At 51.5% G+C, this 19,450-nt stretch overlaps 1 protein-coding gene across 2 annotated transcripts in view; it reads left to right on the top strand.

Annotated features, from left to right (window-relative positions):
* The window catches only part of UPK2 (uroplakin 2), a 24,187-nt gene extending 4,737 nt beyond the window's left edge, over positions 1 to 19,450 (top strand). Inside the window, exons 1-5 of one of the 2 annotated variants that reach the window (XM_087821497.1) lie at positions 17,552 to 17,627; positions 18,044 to 18,178; positions 18,356 to 18,494; positions 18,762 to 18,832; positions 19,244 to 19,450. In XM_087821497.1, the coding sequence (XP_087677623.1) occupies positions 17,552 to 17,627; positions 18,044 to 18,178; positions 18,356 to 18,494; positions 18,762 to 18,832; positions 19,244 to 19,380 (558 nt within the window). In that variant the 3' untranslated portion in view covers positions 19,381 to 19,450. Of the gene's footprint in view, positions 1 to 14,019; positions 14,082 to 16,814; positions 16,872 to 17,551; positions 17,628 to 18,043; positions 18,179 to 18,355; positions 18,495 to 18,761; positions 18,834 to 19,243 lie in introns of those variants that run through there. The other variant, XR_015715265.1, reaches the window with a different exon arrangement.

Here is a 19,450-nt window from a genome sequence, read left to right as displayed (position 1 = left end):
TAGGCAGGAAAGGGTTAACGGGGCCGCGGGGCTTTAGAGCCAGGTGAGGCGCCGCCCTCCTTGGCCCTCAGGTGTGTGGGTGGGGAATTGGAGGGAGAAGGACCCGAGGGCTACCTTTCGCCCCCTGGTGGCCAGATAGGGCTTAGCAGTTTTGCAAAAGCTGGCTGGGGTGGAGATTGGTAGAAGGACTTGGGAGACAGCACCTTTGGAGGGATAGGCTGATGGAATGAGGGAGCTCCCACAATTCCTGCCATGCCATCTCCACTCAGGACGCTGCCCCAGCCACTTCCAGATCCTTGCCCTAGGGACTCTACTAGTGGGTCCCGGTGCCCAGACACCTGGATGAGGAAAGGGAAAAACAGAAGACATAGGCCCTGTCCTCCCAACCTAATATTAAGTTTTCAACCTAATAGAGGGGTCAGTAGAAGGAAGCTGCCCCTCACCTTCTTTTCTTTCTGTGCCCCAGGCCTTCCCAGAACTCCCATTCCCTCCAGACCTCAGCACCAAACTCACACCTCTGGCCGGCTTCAAAGCTCCTCCTGAGACAGGCCAATAAGCCAGGACAAGTGGCATAGAGAAACTGAGACAGATACTTAAACAGCCAAGCAGTTTACAGCCATCTAGTAAATCACAAAATTCTAGTCTTCCCTAACCAAGGACATTTAAGAGTAAGTAGTTTACACTTCTCCCCAACCAGAGGGTAAATAGCTTAAATCACCCTACTCAGGAAGATAGGTAGCAGAAATCCAATTAGTGCCATTTGTGCCAACCACACCCAAGGACAGATGAAATTAAGGGAATAAACGTCATTTTGTCACATCAGCATAAAATTCATAATATGCTATTGAGATCCTCCTGTCCCTAAACTCCCAGCCTTTAAAACCTTCAAGATGAAGGACCCCAGGACTCGCTGTCCCTCTCAGGAGCATGCCAGTGCCTTCCTTTCCACTCAGGTGTGCATCTTCTACACTGTAAGGGTGCCCATGAGACTTATAACCAGGGAAGCAATGAGCAGCGGCCCCTCCTCCCAGGCCAGCCCCCTGAACCTGTCTCCAAAGTCGGTTTTCTCTAACTTTCCAAGGAACCAAAGCAGCCCCACCTAAGCTTGCTCATGTTGCTTCTTCTCTTCTAAGCCCTTCCTTGTTTCACTGTTCCAAGCTTTAATAAACATACCCTCAAAATCAGCTAGACAGGTGTTGTGAAATCTTTCCTACACAAAGTCAAGAATCCACCCGCTGCAGGCCCTGTTCCTGTTTGTTAGCACCACCAGCTTTCTTCCCCTCCACCCAGGCTGCCCTTGGGTTTCTCCCCATAAAAAGGCCCCTCTTGAGGGATTCTAGGTGCTCACAGACACTTGCTCTTATCCTCAGCGAGGCTGAGATGCATTCGGCCCTGTATCCAGAAGCTCTCCTCAGCTGGTGAAGGCCAAGGTCTTGAAGGGATCCTTCTTTCTTTTTTTGTAAACTGCCTTACTTTGCTCCATTCTCCCCGTTTCCCATTATCCCCAGACTTTCTTTTGCTTTGACGATTCTGTCCTTGTTGACTGTGATATCTGAGTCAGCATTTACCGGTTCCTCCAGGAATCCTTTCTAACCAATCCTGCCTACTTATTGATTCAACAACTGTTTAGTGGGCTGGGGCACTGGACCAGACAAAAGGTATATTTTGGCAAATAAGACAGATGTGGTCCTGCCCTCCTAGAGCCTACAGTCTAGTTGGAGACAGACAACAAATGAACAGGCAATTTCAATGTCCTGAAGGCTTGGGGAGCCCTTTAGAGAGACATCTAATCTGGGCTTGGGAGTCTGAGAAAGTTTCCTGCAGGAAACATCTGAGCTGAAACTCATTCCAGCCTGAGGTGTGGTCCTCTCTGGGCACAGTACATCTCACTAGAGGTCTAAAGAACAAAATCCCAGGGAGGGATCTTGACCAGATGTCATGAAACATCTCTAAGGATGCATCTTCAAACTGGTGGGCAGTTAGACATGAGTAGAGCAAGTATGGTGGGCCAGGTACAGAAGGTCACCAGGATAGAAAGCCCTGGGTGCCTAGCAAAGGACAATTGTAGGGTGGTCTCGCCCCCAGGGTGGCCTTTCTTCCCCTAGCATATCTCCGGTCATGCTGTTTGGACCCCCTGTCCTTTCCTCCCTAGAGATAACATTTAGGTCTAAGTTGTATTTCAGCTCCACGCCAAACAAAACCAGCCACAGCTGACCTCAGGACCAGCTGCATTGGATAATGACCCCCCCACCCCCACCCAGGCCTGGAGCCTACCAATCAATCAGTGGAGACCACAACTCTGAAGGGACACACCTGGAAAGCTGCTGAATATCACAATGAGATCTTCCCCTGGGACCTCCCCTAAAATCTCCCTTAAAACCATTAAGAGGGAGGACCCAGCATTCTCCCCCTTGGGAGCACGCCTGTGCCTTTCTCTCCCTCCCCCCCCCCCCCAGGCACGTTACCATTACCTTCCTGACTCCCAAGCTCCAAGGGCCCTTCCTTTGCCTCTATAACTTGTTTCCTTAGCCCATTTCTTCTAGGAATTACTTCTTCCACCTCTGCGATTAATGAAATAAATGTTCTCTTATAGTTCGGGTCTTGGCTCTGAATTCTTTCCTAGCTAGAACCCAAGTACTAAGGTTGCTGAACCCAGGTCCGGTCTGATCCACCTGCCTAACACTCAGTGCTGTCCCTGCTGCCTACAAAACAACCCTTTTTTCTTTTTCTTTTTAATTCTCACCAGAGGATTTTTTTTTCCATTGCTTTTCAGAGAAAGTGGAAGGAGGGGGAGAGAGAGAGAAAAACATTGATGTGGTAGAGACACATCAATTGGTTGCCTCCCGCACACGCCCCGATGGGGGTGCCGGGTTTCAAGCCTGCAACCGACGTACATGCCCTTGGCTGGAATTGGACCTAGGACCCTTCAGTCCATGGGCTGACGCTCTAAACACTGAGCCAAACCAGCTAGGGCAAAACAACCCATTTCTAATAAACTCTCCAAGTCCGAGAAGAAAGAAGACTGGCCTAAGAGTCAAAAGTGTGTAATCTTGGCCTGTGCACACCCTGTCTCTGGGCCTTAGTGTCTTCAAATGTAAAACAAGAGGGCTGGATGAGTTTATCTTCAGGCTCTTCTTTATCAGGAAGATATTAAATAGACGGATTAAGCAGCAGACTGGATTTGTTGAGAGAAAAACACTCTTTTAGCTCTGTCTGTGTGTGGAGGGAGAGCAGAGTTCATAAGCCCCAGAGGGGCTACCAGAGGCAAGGCCCCAGAGACAGTGGCAAAAGTCACCTGCTCACTGCTCTGGCCACCAGCTGAAAGCAAGAGCCTCTCAGAGGTTGTGCTGAGAAGGGTGAGCGTCAGGGGACAGCACTCACAGAATATATTTAGTTACTGCGTTAATTTTTCTTATATGTAGCACTATAGAACTTCTATCTTAAGAGAGAGAATGTTCACAGGTGAGGAAACTGAGGTCCGGAGTGGTGAAAGGACTTGCGTAAAGTCACGTGGCTGAAGAGTGACAGCTGCAAGAGGTGCCCATGTCTCCTAATCCCCAGTCCAGACTCCATGACACTGCAGCACTTACTTCCAACTTTCCGCTGGACTTTGTCCTGCACCTGGCTCTCTTCCCTGTGAAGCCACAAGATCTGGGAAGGCAGGCCGGCCTCTTTCTCTGGCACAGCGTGTTGAACAGAGGGAGGAATGCTCAGACCCCCCAGTCTCCCAGGCCCCCTGTTCTCTCTCAGCATGTAACCAATCTAAAGAGGCACCCCTGGATTGGGGACAAAACCCTGGGCCAGACATTCCCAGTCCAAGTCAGACATAAAACCTGCTCCGTGACTTTAAGCAAGATGATTAACTTCCCTGGACCTCATTTTCTCCATCTGTCCAGACATTTGTAACTTGAAGTCCCAGATTACTAAACGTTTTTTATTAAGAGATATAACTGAGATAAGGGGGAAAGCTTAATGTTTTGGTCTTTTTGAAGGATCCCACAGCCTCTATCTGCAGGACTGGGTGCTGCTTAATGGGGCACCTATACCCTGGCACCATGAATATATTCTGGGGCCCCACAACCCAAATACCAAATATCAAAAATAATTTCAGCCCTAGCCAGGTTCTCACGGACTGAAGGGTCTCGGGTTTGATTCCGGTCAAGGAGCTGCAGGTTCGATCCCCGGCCCGGGTCGGGGGCGTGTGCAGGAGGCAACCAGCGGATGTGTCTCTCACACACCAGTGCTTCTCTCTCTCTCCCCCTTCTACTCTCTCTGAAAAGCAATGGAGAAAATGTCCTTGGGTGAGGATTAAAATAACAACAACAATAATAATAATTTCAAAAAGAAACCCAACTTTTACTCGTTGCCCTTGAAGGCGATCCGACTTGTCCTCCACGGCACCACCCCTTAAGCTCCCTTCCCTCTTGCGCTGCTACACCTGGCAGCAGGGAGTGATTCTCTGCGAACCCCAACTCTCCTGCCTCTGCCTCTGCCTCTCTCCGCCCGTCCTTGTCACCAGCAGAGCTCCTCCCTCTCTCCCACTGTCACCTCCCTACTCGATGGACTGGCTTAGCCTCTCAGGTCTCAGCATTTTCCTTTCTTCCTTTACTCATTACCCAGCTTCTCCCTAACACAAGAAAGTTGCCTGCCTCCTGCCCCTTTATCCCGCTCCCACATTCGCCCAGCTCCCCGTTGCGGAAGCCCTGGGACTGAGCAGGTCCAGGGGAGGTTTCCAACAACAGGTGAAGGGTAAAACTATCTGGGGGGTGAGAGGAGGTGGGGCAGAGGGAGGCTGAGAACAGCCAGTGATTAATAAGTTTTTATCCTGTAACACATAACACAGGTACCTGCCCTGAAGGATCTCACAAGATGGGGACAATTGAAGAATAAAAGATGATAAATAATTAAAAGGTGTGAACTTAATGCAATCAGTGCGGGCCTCAGACAGGCCTGGCGGAGAAAGAAGCAGCTGCCCTCAGCTACAGGGAGCACAGGGGGCGTGCTGGGCGCAGGAAGAGCGGGAGCAGGAAAACCACAGGTGTTGGTGGGAAAGGGTCTCGAAGGCCAACTACTAGTTCAAATTCCTTCTGATGCTTAACTCCCGCTCAACAGCCCTGGCAGGCAGTTTCAACGCCTCCTTGCCTGGTCGCGTGGCTCAGCGGTTGAGCATCCACCTAGGACCCAGGAGATCGCGGTTCGATTCCTGGTCAGGGCACAGGCCCGGGTTGCGGGCTCGATCCCCAGTAGGGGGCGTGCAGGAGGCAGCCGATCAGTGACTCTCTCATCAATGATGTTTCTCTCTCTCTCTCCCTCTCCCTTCCTCTCTCAGAAATCAATAAAGATACACATACATATTTTTAAAAATCTTGAATACCTCCAGTAATGGGGTGCTTACTGCCTCCCGAGGCAGCCCGTGCCATTTAGGAACATCTGTTTTTCCTTCCGTTAAGCTGAATTCTATCTTCTTGTGGTCTCCGCTTATGGTGGACTTGAGAAGGGAGAGAAAGAAGGAAAGCTGCAGAGAGATTTGAACATGCGCAGGCAGGGACCATGGAAAGCAAGGGAGAGATGCGAGGGGCAGAGGAAGCGGAGCGAGCGCAGCGAGCATGCAGGAGTGCAGGCTGTAGAGGGAGTAGGGAGACTGAGGGGGCAGGAAAAAAGATTTGCAGGAGAAACTGATGAAGTGCAACTGAGAAAACTGTTGCCATGGTGATGAGTCCAGAGGAGGGAGTAGAAATAGAAATCGGATTATGAGTTGGGGGAGAGCGGAAGGGGCTGTTCGAGGCCCAGAGGCAGTGCCCCCACACCAGCCCTCCGCCTACCCGTGAGGGGTGCCTTTCCCAGAGGTTCCCCCAAGGCCAGACCAAGGAGTGCAGTGAGAAAAGCACTGGAGGGGCCCAGGCCCCTGGGCTGAGACAGAACAGATCTGTACCCAACCCCCAGCGTGCCTCATTGGCTCTGAGAGAGCCCCGTCCCTCAAGCTAGTCCCTCTCCTTCTGCCTCTTCATCAGAGGCCTAAAATGAAGAGAGAGGAGGGAACTTGCTTTAAGCACCTACTATGTGCCAAACACTGTGTTGGGCACTTCGCGCCTTGTTTCATCTAGTCCTCAGCACCCCTGAGGTACGTTTACCACCTCCGTTTCCAGACGGGACACTGAGATCAAGGTCCCAAGCTGTAAATAGCAGTCAGAGCTGGGGTGTAGCCCTGGCTTATCTGCTCCGAAGCCACTGGCTCTCTTCTGAGCCCTCTGCCTACCTGCACAGCCTGTTTCCAGCTCCCTGGCTTCTCCTGCACCCTTAGAACTGGATGGGCGGGATGGGAGCTGCTGGCGGATGGCCTATTCAAGGCTCTTTCTCCATTCTTAGAGACAGAGAACTGGGGAGATGAGGCAAATATGCCAGACAGTGAGGCTGGGCTAAATAGCTGGCACGGGGGAGCTCAGGGCTGGGGGAGTGGGGAGGAAGGGCTGAGGTGGAGAGGACCCTGGTGGGTGGGGAAGCTCAGAGGTCTGGACATTTCTGGCAGAGCCGAAGGAAAACTTCCAGCAAGGCCTTGCGGGGAGCCGGGAACTGTCCACACGCACTGAGCTGTGTGTGGAGTAACTGGGGCTGTATTTGACTGCAGATCACTGCAAGTAGAAGTGGCTGGACGGGAAGGGGCGCCCCTCCTCCTCCCCTCGGGCTTCTGCACAAATAGCAGCTTTGTAAAGGACACTACATCTGATGTGCATATCAATCGGGGCCTGAGAGGTGGGAGAAGGCAGAGTTCAAGACTGTGTATGGCCTTGAGTAGCTGTGCCAAGGCCACCCTCCTCACCTGGAGTGTGAGGTGGGATGCCAGAGGGTCTGACCCCGACCCACATAACTTGCTCTTCCTCCTGGTGGTGACCTTAAAACATCCCCCTGTTTTCTCTGGGGACTGGCTTGAACCACACCCTGACCTGGAAGTCCTGTGGGGGGAGAGGGGTTCAGAAATGGCTGGACCCCAAGGCTAAAAGTCACAGCTCTGTTGTGTCCCTTGCCCACTGGACTCAAGAGAACCCGGATCCCTGCCCCACACTCCTGTAGAAGTTGGATAGAGGTGGATAGAGGTCCTTCTGCAACAGGTCAGTCAGCCAGGACAGACAGAACGGGGAAACCAAGGCAGATAGTTAAACAGCAGTGTGCAGCCATCTAGAAAATCAAGATGCCAAGCGCTTGCAGCCATCCAGTAAATCCTGTCTTCCCTAAACCGGGACACTTCAGAGTAAACGGTTTGCAGTTCTCCTCCCCAGCCAGAGGGTAGTTTAAATCACCCCGCTCAGGGAGACAGCAGAAATTCAATTGGTGCCATTTGCCAACCACACCCAAGGACAGATGAAGGTAAGAGAATGAACCTCATTTTGGTGCAACAGCATAAAGCTGATGAATATTTTATTGAGATCCTCCCCTGAGACCTCCCTAAATGCCCAGCCTTTAAAACCCCTCAAAAGGAAGGTCTAGAGCTGGCTCTCCTTCCCAGGAGCTGGCCCACACAGGCCTAAACTCTAAGGGACTCCACGAGGCTTGCAACCAGGGCAGCAGTGGGCAGCAGCAGTTTGTCCTCAGGAAAAAAAACCTGAGTCTGTCCCCAAAGTCCCCTTTTCTCTGACTTCTTAGTGAGCCAAAGCAGCCCAGCCTAGGCTCATTTCCCCAGCCCTTTCTCATTTCACTGTCCCCAGCTTTAATAAGCATCCTCTAAAATTCCCCTGGACTCATGCTGTGAAATTCTTCCTGCATGAAGTCAGGAACCCACACACTACTGGCTGGCCCTGGGCAGACCCTCCAAGGACCAGGTCCCCTCTCCTTGTCAGGCCTGAGGTAAGGCTGATCCAGATGAGCTCACTTCTGTTGTTTCAGGTCATATCTCCTCCTCAGCAACCCACCAGCATCCCAGCAAACCCTTCCTACCTGTCCTTTCCTGTGCCCATCCTTAGTTCCTACAGAACTCAGGAGGGGACATTGCCCCCCCAGAAAGCATCTAAGGAACTGTGGGGGAAGCGGGGAGAGTAAAAATTTCTCTACCTTCCTTCACACCTGCTCTCCCCAGGTCAGGTCCCAGCCCTTCATTGAATCCCAGACCCCATTCCACCCAGACCTTCAGTCCTACATTATTACCTCCCTGCCCAGCCCAGTCCCTCTCATTCCTATCCTTTGCCTCTTAGATTGAAGCAATCTCATGACTGCTACTGGCCAAACCCCAGAAGCACATTCCAAATCTCTTCCCTTCCCTGAGGACCAGTCTGCTGCGGAACAGAACGTACTGCTAGAAGTATTCTTTCAGTACCTGGGGTACCACTCCCTGCTGGCTCTTCTCTATTTTCTCTTGGGAAGCTTCTCGGTCTCCTTTGCAGGCTCCTCTTTCCCTTTGCCCGACTGTTGGTGTCCCAGACTCTGTCCTTGGCCTTGTCTTCTCACTTAGCATGCACTCCTCTCCAAGGCTGCAAGCTGTCACACCTGTGCTGACAACCTTCTGAGCTCCAGACCACACCTCCACCTTGGCGTTCTTCAGGCACTCAATTCAGCAAGTTCAAAACTGAAAGATTTCCACCTTCCCCCCACAAATCTGCTCCTCCCATCCCCACTGCATGCCTCAGCTAGCGACAGTGCCAGCAATCACCCGGCTGCCCAAGCCCAGGACCTGGGAGGCATCCTTAACTCCACTCTCCACCTCCTCCACAGCCCTCCCACAAAACCATCAGCCCCAAAATCTCCTCTTTTATCATCTTTTGTCTAGAATCTTATCTCAACATGTCGAGAGACATCTAAAATGTTTCTAATCACCCGGCCGGGTGTGGCTCAGCGGTTGAGCATCGACCTGGGATCCAGGCGATCAGGGTTCGATTCCCGGTCAGGGCACATGCCCAGGTTGCGGGCTAGGCGGCTGATCAATGACTCTGTCATCATTGATGTTTCTATCTCTCTCTCCCTCTCCTTTCCTCTCTCTGAAATCAATAAAGACATTTAATAAATAAATAAATAAATAAATAAATAAATAAATAAATAAATAAAATGTCTCAGCTATTCGTCCAACACATTGCAAAAAAATCATCTTTGTAAGATACAAATTTGATCATGACACTCTCCAGTTTAAAACCCTTTAAGAGCTTCCTTTTAGCCTTGGGATAAAAATTGGAATCCTTGCCCTGCCCACATGGCTCAGCGATTGAGCATCGACCTATGATCCAGGAGATCACGGTTTGATTGCCACTCAGGGCACATGCCCACGTTGCCGACTTGATTCCCAGTAGGGGGCGAGCAGGAGGCAGCCAATCAATGACTCTCATCACTGATGTTTCTCTCTCTCCCTCTCCCTTCCTCTCTCTGAAATCAATGAAGACTTTTTTTTTTTTTTTAATTGGAATCCTTAAAGGGACTTACAAAGCTCTTCATCTGGTCCCAACTTTTCCAGTGACTTCCACAAATGCTACTCTAAACGTCCAATGTGTCCATTGTCTAACCATGAGCCAGTACAGCTCTCTCAGCCTAGAACAATCTCCACCTCTTCCTCGCCTTCACCCTGCTAACTCCTACTCAACCGTCAGGTCTTCTCCTATTCACCACTTCCTTCAGGATGCCCTTTGGGACTGCCCAAGCCCACGCAAGTTGCCCCGTCAATGAGGTGCCTCTTTGACAAGTCATTTAACTTCTCTGACCTAGTTTCCTGGTTGATAAAATGAAGATAATAACTGTACCCACCTCACAGAGTTTGTTATGAGGGTTAACCAAGAAAATACATAGAGGACTTAGCACAGTGCCTGACATGTGGTTAGCACTCAATAAATAATGGCTGTTATTAACTCTGATGAGTGTAGTCATGGACTCTGCAACAGCTCCCACTAGACCATAATTTCACGGAGAGAATTTCATTCACCCTGAATGTCCAGCACTTAGCACAGTGATTGGTGGAAAGGCATTTAATAAATATTTATTGAATAAATTAATTCATGCTAATTCCAGCCATCATTATTTCTTGTATGGATTAGCTCTCCTTCAAGCCTAAGAAGAGGCTTAATTATCCCACAATCAAGCCTCCACCTAACGGTAATCTTTCTACAAACAAACTGAATGACTCCACCTCCCTACTTCACCCAGCTGGAGGCTCCTCGTGTCCGTGGAAAACCTGGTGGCGGGTCCACAGGGCACCTGCTCCTTCCCTTCCACACCCCACCCCTCCACTGCAACCCCTCCTTCCCAGGGCTCTGCCCTGAGCCCCATGCTACCTCTACAAGCTTCCAGCCTCCATCCCCTTAGCCTCACATATCTTTCCTCTCTGCTCACCTGGCAAAAAACCTACTCCCCTTTCAACACCCGGTGCCAGATGGCACGACCTGGGGGTCCCAATGGCAACGCTGGCCTCGAGGATGTGTGTTGGCTCACAAAGTGCATTTTCATAATGTATATCAGTTTAAATTTGAAAATAAGAACAATTTACCTAAAAATTCAGATTTCTGGCTTCTCTTGAAAAAGCGAGAAGGCATGGCCACCCTAGGTGCCCCTCTACAAGGCCACTCTTGCCGAGCTGCATGGGGTGGCCCCCGACAGAGTTCGTGCTGCTTCCCTCCCCAGCTGGCCCCACTTTCACGCACCTTGTTGAACTATTTTTGTTACCTGCCTGGCCCCTCGAGGCACTGGGGGCTGCAGGCTCTGTCTGGCCTCACACATTTTGATCCATCTAGCTGCAGTGACGACCCTGGCTTTCTCTTCTCAGCAGCCACCTAGATGGCCACCACTCTGTGTCCTGGCCCATCCACACTCCCAGCTCTTCCACTTCTTTTGCAGCTTTACTCCCCCCTCAGTGCTCCCCCCGCGCCCATCACTCCCTTTCATAGCTAGCCTAGGCCTTATTTTCTTTTTTTAAATATATCTTTATTGATTTCAGAGAGAGGAAAGGAGAGGGAGAGAGAGAGAGAAACATCAATGATGAGAGAGTCATTGATCGAGCCCACAACCCGGGCATGTGCCCTGACCAGGAACCGAACCCCGATCGCCTGGATCCTAGGTCGACGCTCAACCGCTGAGCCACGCCCGGCCGGGCAGGCCTTATTTTCTTTGCATCCCTTCACTCTTGCCAATACCCTCAGCTCTCCAAACCTTGAAAACCCTAGCTCTGAGTCAGTACAACCTGACAGTTTTATAATTTCTACATCCAAACTGTTGAGTAATTTGAAAAAACTTCCAAAATATCAAGGTCAGTGTGATGGTTAATTGTATTTGTCAACTGACTGGGCCACTGTGCCAAGATATTTGGTCAAACATTATTCTGGGTGTATCTGGAAGGTGTGTTTTGGATGAGGTTAACATTTAAATGAGTGGACTTCAAGTAAAGTAGATTACCCCATAATATGGGTGGGTCTCATTCAATCATTTGAAGGCCCTAATGGAACAAAGACTGACCTTCCCCTCTCCCCACCAAGAAAGAAGGAATCTGCCAGCAGCCTGCCTTTGGACTTAAACTGCAACTCTTTTCCTGTGTCTCCAGCCTGCTGGCCTCCCCCATCAGATTTTGGATTTGCCAAGAGTCCACAATTGCATGAGCCAATTCCTTAAAATAAATCTCTCTATAAATACATATCCTGTTGGTCTTATTTCTCTGGAGAACCCTGACTAATACAGTCAGTGCCCCGAAGACCAATGATCCTCAGGCTCTCGGCAGCCTCTGCCCTCCTCTCCCAGCAGTGACTTCAAACTCTCCTCTCACCTTTTTTCAGGTCCCAAACCTTTCTCCACCTTGAGTTTTCTACTTCCCAGGACAGTAGAGGCCTTCAGGAGGGAGCTCCATTAACTTACTCCTTCTGTCCCCTGGCCTTTCTCATCCACCCCCTGAAAAAAGTGTAACATTTCTCTGCATCGTTGACCCCCTTTTCTCTCTGCTAGAAAGTGTTGTTCCCGGGCCAAAGGCTAACGCCTCCATCTCCCATCTGAACTCCATTTTATTCCTACTCCACAAGCCTCTCCATCAATTATATGCCCCCTCTCTTGCACCTTTGACTTTGAAAGCAAAATGGATGAGCCTTTTCTGTACCCCCAAGTCCCCTCCAGTTATCTCCTTGACTTCCTAGCGAAGCTTCTCCAAAGGGCAACCTGCACAGTTCTAACTCTGCGTCCTCATGGGCATCGGTGGACTCAGCCTGCCCTGCCTTCCTCACAGGCAGGAAGCTGCTCCTGAGGAGATGCATAACCCTCAGGATGCTAAGCGCCGTGGGCATTTTTTAGTCATTACCTTCAAATCATTTGTCATTTCCTTTTCGAAACTCTCCTCTACTCCCTTCTGGTTTCCTCCTAATTTTCACTCCGCCTTTATCAGCTCCTCTCCCTCCACCTGTCCTTTAAATACTGTGTTTCTCAGTGTCCTGTCCTGGGCGTCTCCTTCTCTGCCGCTCTCTCCAAGGACTCTTCCACATTCATGATTTTAACCATTGCTCACCTTCCTTCTCTTTATCCCACACCTCTCCTTTGCTCCAGACTCACATATTGAATTATGAAAATGTCCAGGGGATATAACAATTCACCCCCAAACTTAGTGATTTATAAAAACAGACATTTATTCTAAGAATCAGAAATCTGGGAGAGACTTAGCTGGGTGTTTCTGGCTCAGGGTGTCTCATGAAGTTGCAGCAAAGCTGTCCACCTGGGCCATGGTCAGCTGCAGGCTTGGCTGGGCCTGGAAGATGTGCTTCCAAACTTGTTTCAGTCACATGGCTGTTGGCTGGAGGTCTCAGGTCCTCACTGGATGCTGGCAAGAGACCTCAATCCCTTGCCATATGTAGACCTCCCCATAGAGGTGCTCCCATGTCCTCCAGAGTGAGGAATCCAAGGAAGAGCAAGAAGGAAGATGCAATGCCCATTATGACCTCACCTCAGAAGTGACATGCCATTATTTCTGCTGTATGCTATTGGCCACACAGACCAACCCTCACACAATGTGCCAATCCATTACCTGCTGCCGGTCCATTCTCTACAGTTTTCATAACGATCTTTACACAATTAAACTCCTTAAAAGCTTTCTGTTTTCTTCAGGGTAAAAACCAAGCTCTGTAGCATAGCCTGCAAAGCCACTGTTGACCCTGCCGGTGGCTAGAGCTCTCACCATGCCAACCTTTGAATACTTCTTTCTAACCAAGATGTTCATAGTTCCAGAAGGTGTCAAAATAAATCACATTTTTAAGCCTTATGCTGCTGCTCCCTCTGTGGGGTTTTTTAAGAGAGAGAGAGAGAGAGAGAATTGGTTTGTTGTTCCCCCCGTTTATGCATCATTGGCTGATTCTTGTATGTGCCCTGACTGGGGATCAACCTCGCAACCTTGGCATCTCGGGACAACGTTGTAACCACCTGAGCCACCCCGCCAGGGCTGCTCCCTCCTTTGGACTATCTCCTTCCATATTTCAACCAGGCTACCTCTGGCTCATTCCTTAAGACTCAGCACCTTCAGAGAGGAATTGTCTTGTGGTCTCTGTGCCCTCCACCAGCACGTTTACTGAGTGAAATGTTTACTGTGCGCCTGGTATCCCTGTGGCGTGCTTGCTATACGAGGGACAGCTGGTCCAACCGCAGTCTCTCTCCCCTCAGACCCGTGCCTTCCCTGCCCACCCGTCTCCCTTTGCATCGATGACACAGCTGGAGAAGAAATCCTAAATGCTACGCCATCTCATTCTCTACTCACCCTATAACCTTGGAAAGTCATTAATTGCCTCTGAGTCTCTCTCTGCACTAAGGGTTAACAAAGAGGAAAGGATAAGATTAATTACTTAAGTTAATATTTATTGAACCAGATACTGTGCTAGACACTCTTAAATAAATTAGTTTGAGTGACAGACACAATATCCCAGTGAGACAGATTTTGTACCCTTTCTACAAAAGAGGAAACTGCAGCTCAGAGTAGTAAACCAGGTAATTTGGCCGAAGTTACAAAGCCGGAAGCAGATTCGGGGTAACATTAGAAAGAAAATGGAGCATCCAGGTCTTTTCCAACTGAATGACTGAGGTTTTTCATTCTCACAGCCTTTTCTAGCATCAGATGTCAAGGACAGAGGCTCTGCCACTTCCCCTGAGACCAACGTCTGGTGAGCACTGCATCTTACTCCTAGGTCCAGTCCCCACAGTTTCTCCCAGACCATCCTACAAATTAGGACAATGACCTCCTGCATTCCTTCTGCACCTTTATTTTACAGCATTTTTACACCTGTCATATGTTGCTAAATGAATGGGAAGAAATGAGTCTTCCCATTTTAGGTGAGAAAAATTGAGGTTCAAAGTGACTTACTTACCTAAAGTCTTATGGTATCACTCACTCATCAGCAAGAGGACAGTAGTTCCTGTAGAGGCTGACATGTCCAAGGAGCCAAACGAACACATTTTTCTAGCTCACTGGGAAGCAGAAGAGTGGCATTATGGAAAGAAAACCAGCAATGTATCCGACAGACCTGGTTCTCATCTGAGATCTTCTGGTTGCAAAACTACCATAGTTCAAGGGGGGGAAAAAGGTACTGTAGTTCAGAAAGAGTAGGTCTGTTTTAGGATCTAATCTTCTAGTCCAGGCAGCATAGGAAGATTAGTAGCTCCTTGAGGGCAGAGACTTATCTTTCCTTTCCATCCCTGGTGCCTAGCACAGTTCCAGGGACACATCTGATACTTAATAAATATTTGTTAACTTGAATATGGGAATTAGAAGAAAGGAGGCAGGGGAGAGAACTTGAGAGAGTTTAGCATTGAGAACGGAGAGGGCAGACAGCCTAGCGAGAGTGGGTTCAAGGGGGAGACACCAGGCACTTGTGACTCTAGCTCCCTCACTCCCAGCCACGAGGAACTCCTCCAGGGGAACAGGGTGCTGTGGCTTTAAGTGACTTCAGCGTAGTCAATGGATCTGCTCTGCTAAAAGAGTTATCCTCTTGCTCCTGCGCTTGGCCTCCCCCTCCTCTCAGCTCCCCAAACCCTTCTCAGCCGCTGTGATGGGATAATTAGATGCGAGAGCTCAGCACAGATGATGCTCCAGTTGCTTAGCAACTAATGGTTTCCATGGAGACCGCAAAGCACAGCCTCCAGAGCAACCAGTGAGCAGCTTGGCAGGGCAGGGAGAAGGCGCAACTCTCGGCTCCTCCAGAAACCTGGGGAGGGCCCCGGGTGGGGAGGGGAGTTGGAAGGAGAAGGGAGGGTTTAAAGCCACAGGGCCCTCTTATCACTTTAAAATCTGGTCCAAGCCCTGTCCTCCCCTGCCCCAGTCTGTCCCACTCATAATTTCAGATGGGGATGGGGCTTAGGAGTGGACCCAACACAACCTGCCCTGCAATGAACCCAACCTCTTCTCCTTTCTGCTTCCTGGTTTGTGACTAAAATGGAAAGAGACACCTCCCGAGCCCGAGAGTAACCCTCCTCCAAGTTTAGCGACACCCTCCCAATTTGAAGAGCACCAGGAAGGTCCCCTTACCCCTGGAGTTGCACCTTTTAGCCTGTTTCCTCCGTCCAGAATTCTACTCAGTGCACAAAGGTCCTCTTTCCGTTTGTACAGTGATGGTAGAATCTGATCTAAAAGAGGGCAAAAGCCAAGTGCAAGAAAAACAGAATTCAGTTATTTACCCAAAGGCAGCCTCAGCCTGTCCTGGGAGACTGGGAAACACTTGCCCTGATCTCCATCAGAGAGGACCCCGGGGTGTACGTGGACTGCAATCGGAACATCTGGCAACTCGAAGGGGGGCGGCTCAGACCCGCATCAGTCAGGTTACCTGAAGCTCATTAGAAATGCAGAATTTCAGGCTTCACCTCAGACCCACTGAATCAGAAACTGCACAGTAACAACTCCCTGGTGATTCATATGCACATTAAATTTGGAGGAGCACTGGTCTAAGACCCTCCAGCCCTGTGCTTGGGCCCATGAGTTCTGTCCTTACTGTCACCCTTGCTCGCACCCCAGGCTTTGTGCCCACCCTTCCCACCACAGGTGTCATCATGGACAACCTCACCAGTCCCTCGCTTTCCTGCCAGGACCCTGGCCCTTCCCTGGGACTGGGGAAGATAGAGACATACAGAAAGCCCTGGCCGGGTGGCTCAGTTGGTTGAAGCGCTGTCCCGTACACCACAATGCTGTGAGCTCGAGTCCCATCAGGGCACATACGCAGGTTGCAGGTTCGCTCCTCGGTCAGGGCACGGACAGGAGGCAATCAGTTGATGTTTCTCTCTTACATTGATGTTTCTCTTTCTCTCCTTTGCTCTTCTCCTCTCTCTAAAATTAATAAAAACATATCCTCAGGTGAGGATTAAAAAAAAAAAGACAGCCCTGGCTGGTTTGGCTCAGTGGTTAGAGCATTGGCTCTAAAGGACTGAAGGGTCCTGGGTTTGATTCCAGCCAAGGGCACGTCCCTCAGTTGCAGGCTCCACCCCGGCCCCAGTCGGGTGCATGTGGCAGCACCCAATCCATGTCTCTCTCACATCGATGTCTCTCTCTCCCCCTTCTACTCTCTCTGAAAAGCAATGGAAAATGTCCTCAGGTGAGGATTAATAAAAAGACACACATCAGCAACACTCTGGGGGCTCTCAGACTTCTGTAGACCTCTCCTGGCAGAGTCCACTTTCCACAAGTGACTGCACCTCTGAGTCTGTTTCCACGTCTACAAAAGGGGCCGACGCCCCTGCCAGGACGCGGGAGGACGGTGTGCAGAGCATGCCCTCCCCTACTTCCTCTGCCTCCCCTCCCTCCGCCCGCCCCCCCACCTCCACTTCTGTCTAACTCAGCACAGGGGTAGAGAAGTTGTCTTTTGCATTTTCTCTTACCAGGTCCCTTTGTCTTGTTTATGCTCAAACAGTTCAACAAAGGTTGCTGACCAAGGCTGACTGTGTCCACCCCCAACCCGCCAGACTGGGTGAGTGCCCATCTCTGGTCTCTCCAGATGTCTTCCCTGGAACCCTTTGCTCCACTCTCCAGAGGAACCTGAGCCCCTCTACACTCCCTGGCACAGCATGCCCCCACCTCTCCTCCAGCAGCAGAACCTGGGCCTCAGTGCACACCAAGAATTAGAACCCTTGACTCTGCCGTCTTACCAGGTTCCATTTCCCTCCCATTTGTGGCGAGCCAAGGCCTTTTCAGGAGCCCCTCAATTACTCTCCCCTTGCTGCCCACCAGAGCAACCTCAGAACTTGCTGCCTTCCTGGGAAGACCTCCCACCAGCCGGGGGAGCTATCCTCTACATGCTGGGCTCCAGGTGCATGTGCAGGCGAAAACACTGGTGCCCTTGCATGTGTGGGTCCCAGAAGAAGGGGCAATTTCCACCCCCCACCTTAGTTACCATGCCCCTCTGCAGCTGACTAAGCCACCAAAATCCAGCCAAGATTCCTACTCCAGGCCTGAGGGCCAGCTCCCCATCCTGAAAAACCTGTCTGGGTCCCCCCACCCTGAGGCTGTAGAGCCCATGGCACAGGTTGGACAAGATTCCTCTCCAGCCCCTCCCACCCTCAAGACAAAACCAGCCACCCCAGGGGCAGGGCCTCACTTGCCTCAGGAAGCCACGGCTGGCCAGCATCCATTCCAGCTCCTAGCCCAGCTATGGCATCCCTGCTACCCATCCAGATCTTGCCCTTGACCCTGATTCTGCTGACTGTTCTGGCCCCAGCAGCTGCAGGTCTTTGCCGTTTCTGGGGAGGGTGTGGGGCCTGTGCCCTCCTGCGCCTTCCAGGGCTCTGGAAGAGGAGCTCATCTGGCCAGTTGGAGGTGGGGGGCTGGCAATAGCAGTGACCAGTCATCGGCCCCTGAGCTAAGAGCACACGCCTGCTCCTCTTTCCAGCCCAGCAGGCAGGGCGGTGTGGGGAAGGGCCCAAGGCTGTGGGCAGGGGCGAGGGTGGGCACCCAGGATCTGGAGGCTTGGTAGAGTATCCAGCTTCTGCAGCCCAAGCCTGCCACCTGGTGGTCAGACTAGCAAAGGTCTGTGTTCTGCTGATGGCCTGCAGTGGGAGGACACTGCAGCCTTAGAAGAGGCCTCTGGGAGTGGGGCCAGAGCTGATGGTGGTGGGGCCACTTAACTTCCTCCTGGCCCCCTAGCAGTATTCAACATCTCAAGCCTCTCTGGTCTGCTGTCCCCGGTGCTAACGGAGAGCCTGCTAGTTGCCTTGCCCCCCTGTCACCTCACAGGGGGTAATGCCACACTGATGGTCCGGAGAGCCAATGACAGCAAAGGTCTGCTACCCTGTCCCAAGGCATTCCCCTAGTCCTTTCCCAGGACATCCCCAGCATCCCTTCTCCCACGCATGCCTTCTCCCACGCATGCCTTCCCATAGGCCCCATTACTGGGCCCAAATTACTTGGAGCCTCCAGAAACCTGACCCTGCCTCTCACCCCCAATTTCCTGCTCAGTGGTGAAATCTAGCTTTGTGGTGCCTCCATGCCGCGGGCGAAGGGAGCTGGTGAGTGTGGTGGATAGTGGGGCCGGCTTCACGGTCACCCGGCTCAGTGCATACCAGGTGACAAGCCTCGCGCCAGGAACCAAATACTAGTAGGTACTAGATCCAGGCCTGGAGCACCTGTGGGAAGGGTACAGGAGATGATGCTGGGTCCTGACATTTGGTGTAGTGATGGGATGTGGTCAGCATGGGGGAGAGAGTGAGGGCGCAGTAAAGGGTTCGAGAATGAGCCTCTCCTGGAGGAGGGAGCAGAGGAGACACAGTTGTGAGGGGGAGGCCTGGCTGGGTTCCCTCTGTGCCCAAGTCCCAGATACTCACCGAGGGTTCTCTCTTCTTTCCCTCTCAATGCCCCCCCCAAGCATTTCCTACCTGGTGAAGAAAGGGACGTCCACCGAGTCCAGTAGAGAGATCCCAATGTCCACACTTCCTCGTAAGTAGCACCACTGGCTCTCACGCCTCCAGGCCCAGACCCTTCCCTGGCCCTCCCTGGCGTGCCCTGCCCTCCCCGCGCTCCCTGTGCCCCTTTGCTTCCTCTGTCCGGCCGAAGCCCTTGGCATTTTAACCACCCGCTGACTGGTCTTCCTGCACCGCTAACCGAAGGTTCTCTGTGGGTAGGGACTGTGTCCGGCTAATTTCTGTAATCTCAGCGGTGACAGAGGAGGTGCTTTGTAAGTGTTTACTTGACAGATGTCTGGATGCCTTGGCTGATCCGTTGGATGGTTGGATAAGTAACTAGATGGAAGGAAAACTGGTCAGCTGGCTGGACAAGGGGCTGCGCCGAGTGCCTCAGGCAGGACAGGGCCGCTGCCCACCAAGACCTCCCTGCTTTCTCGTCTGACAGGAAGGAAGGCGGACTCCATTGGGCTGGGAATGGCCCGGACAGGGGGCATGGTGGTCATCACAGTGCTGCTCTCTGTCGCCATGTTCCTGCTGGTCGTGGGCCTCATCGTGGCCCTGGCCCTGGGCGCCCGGAAGTGAAAGTGAGGAGGAGTCTGCAGGGGCCCTGCCTTCTCCTGCCGCCCCTCGAGGACCGCCTGTTCCCTGGCCT

Source organism: Miniopterus natalensis, chromosome 11, assembly GCF_054644295.1.
Source record: "Miniopterus natalensis isolate mMinNat1 chromosome 11, mMinNat1.hap1, whole genome shotgun sequence".
Lineage (NCBI taxonomy): Eukaryota > Metazoa > Chordata > Mammalia > Chiroptera > Miniopteridae > Miniopterus > Miniopterus natalensis.
This window is presented reverse-complemented; position numbering and strand designations above follow the sequence as displayed.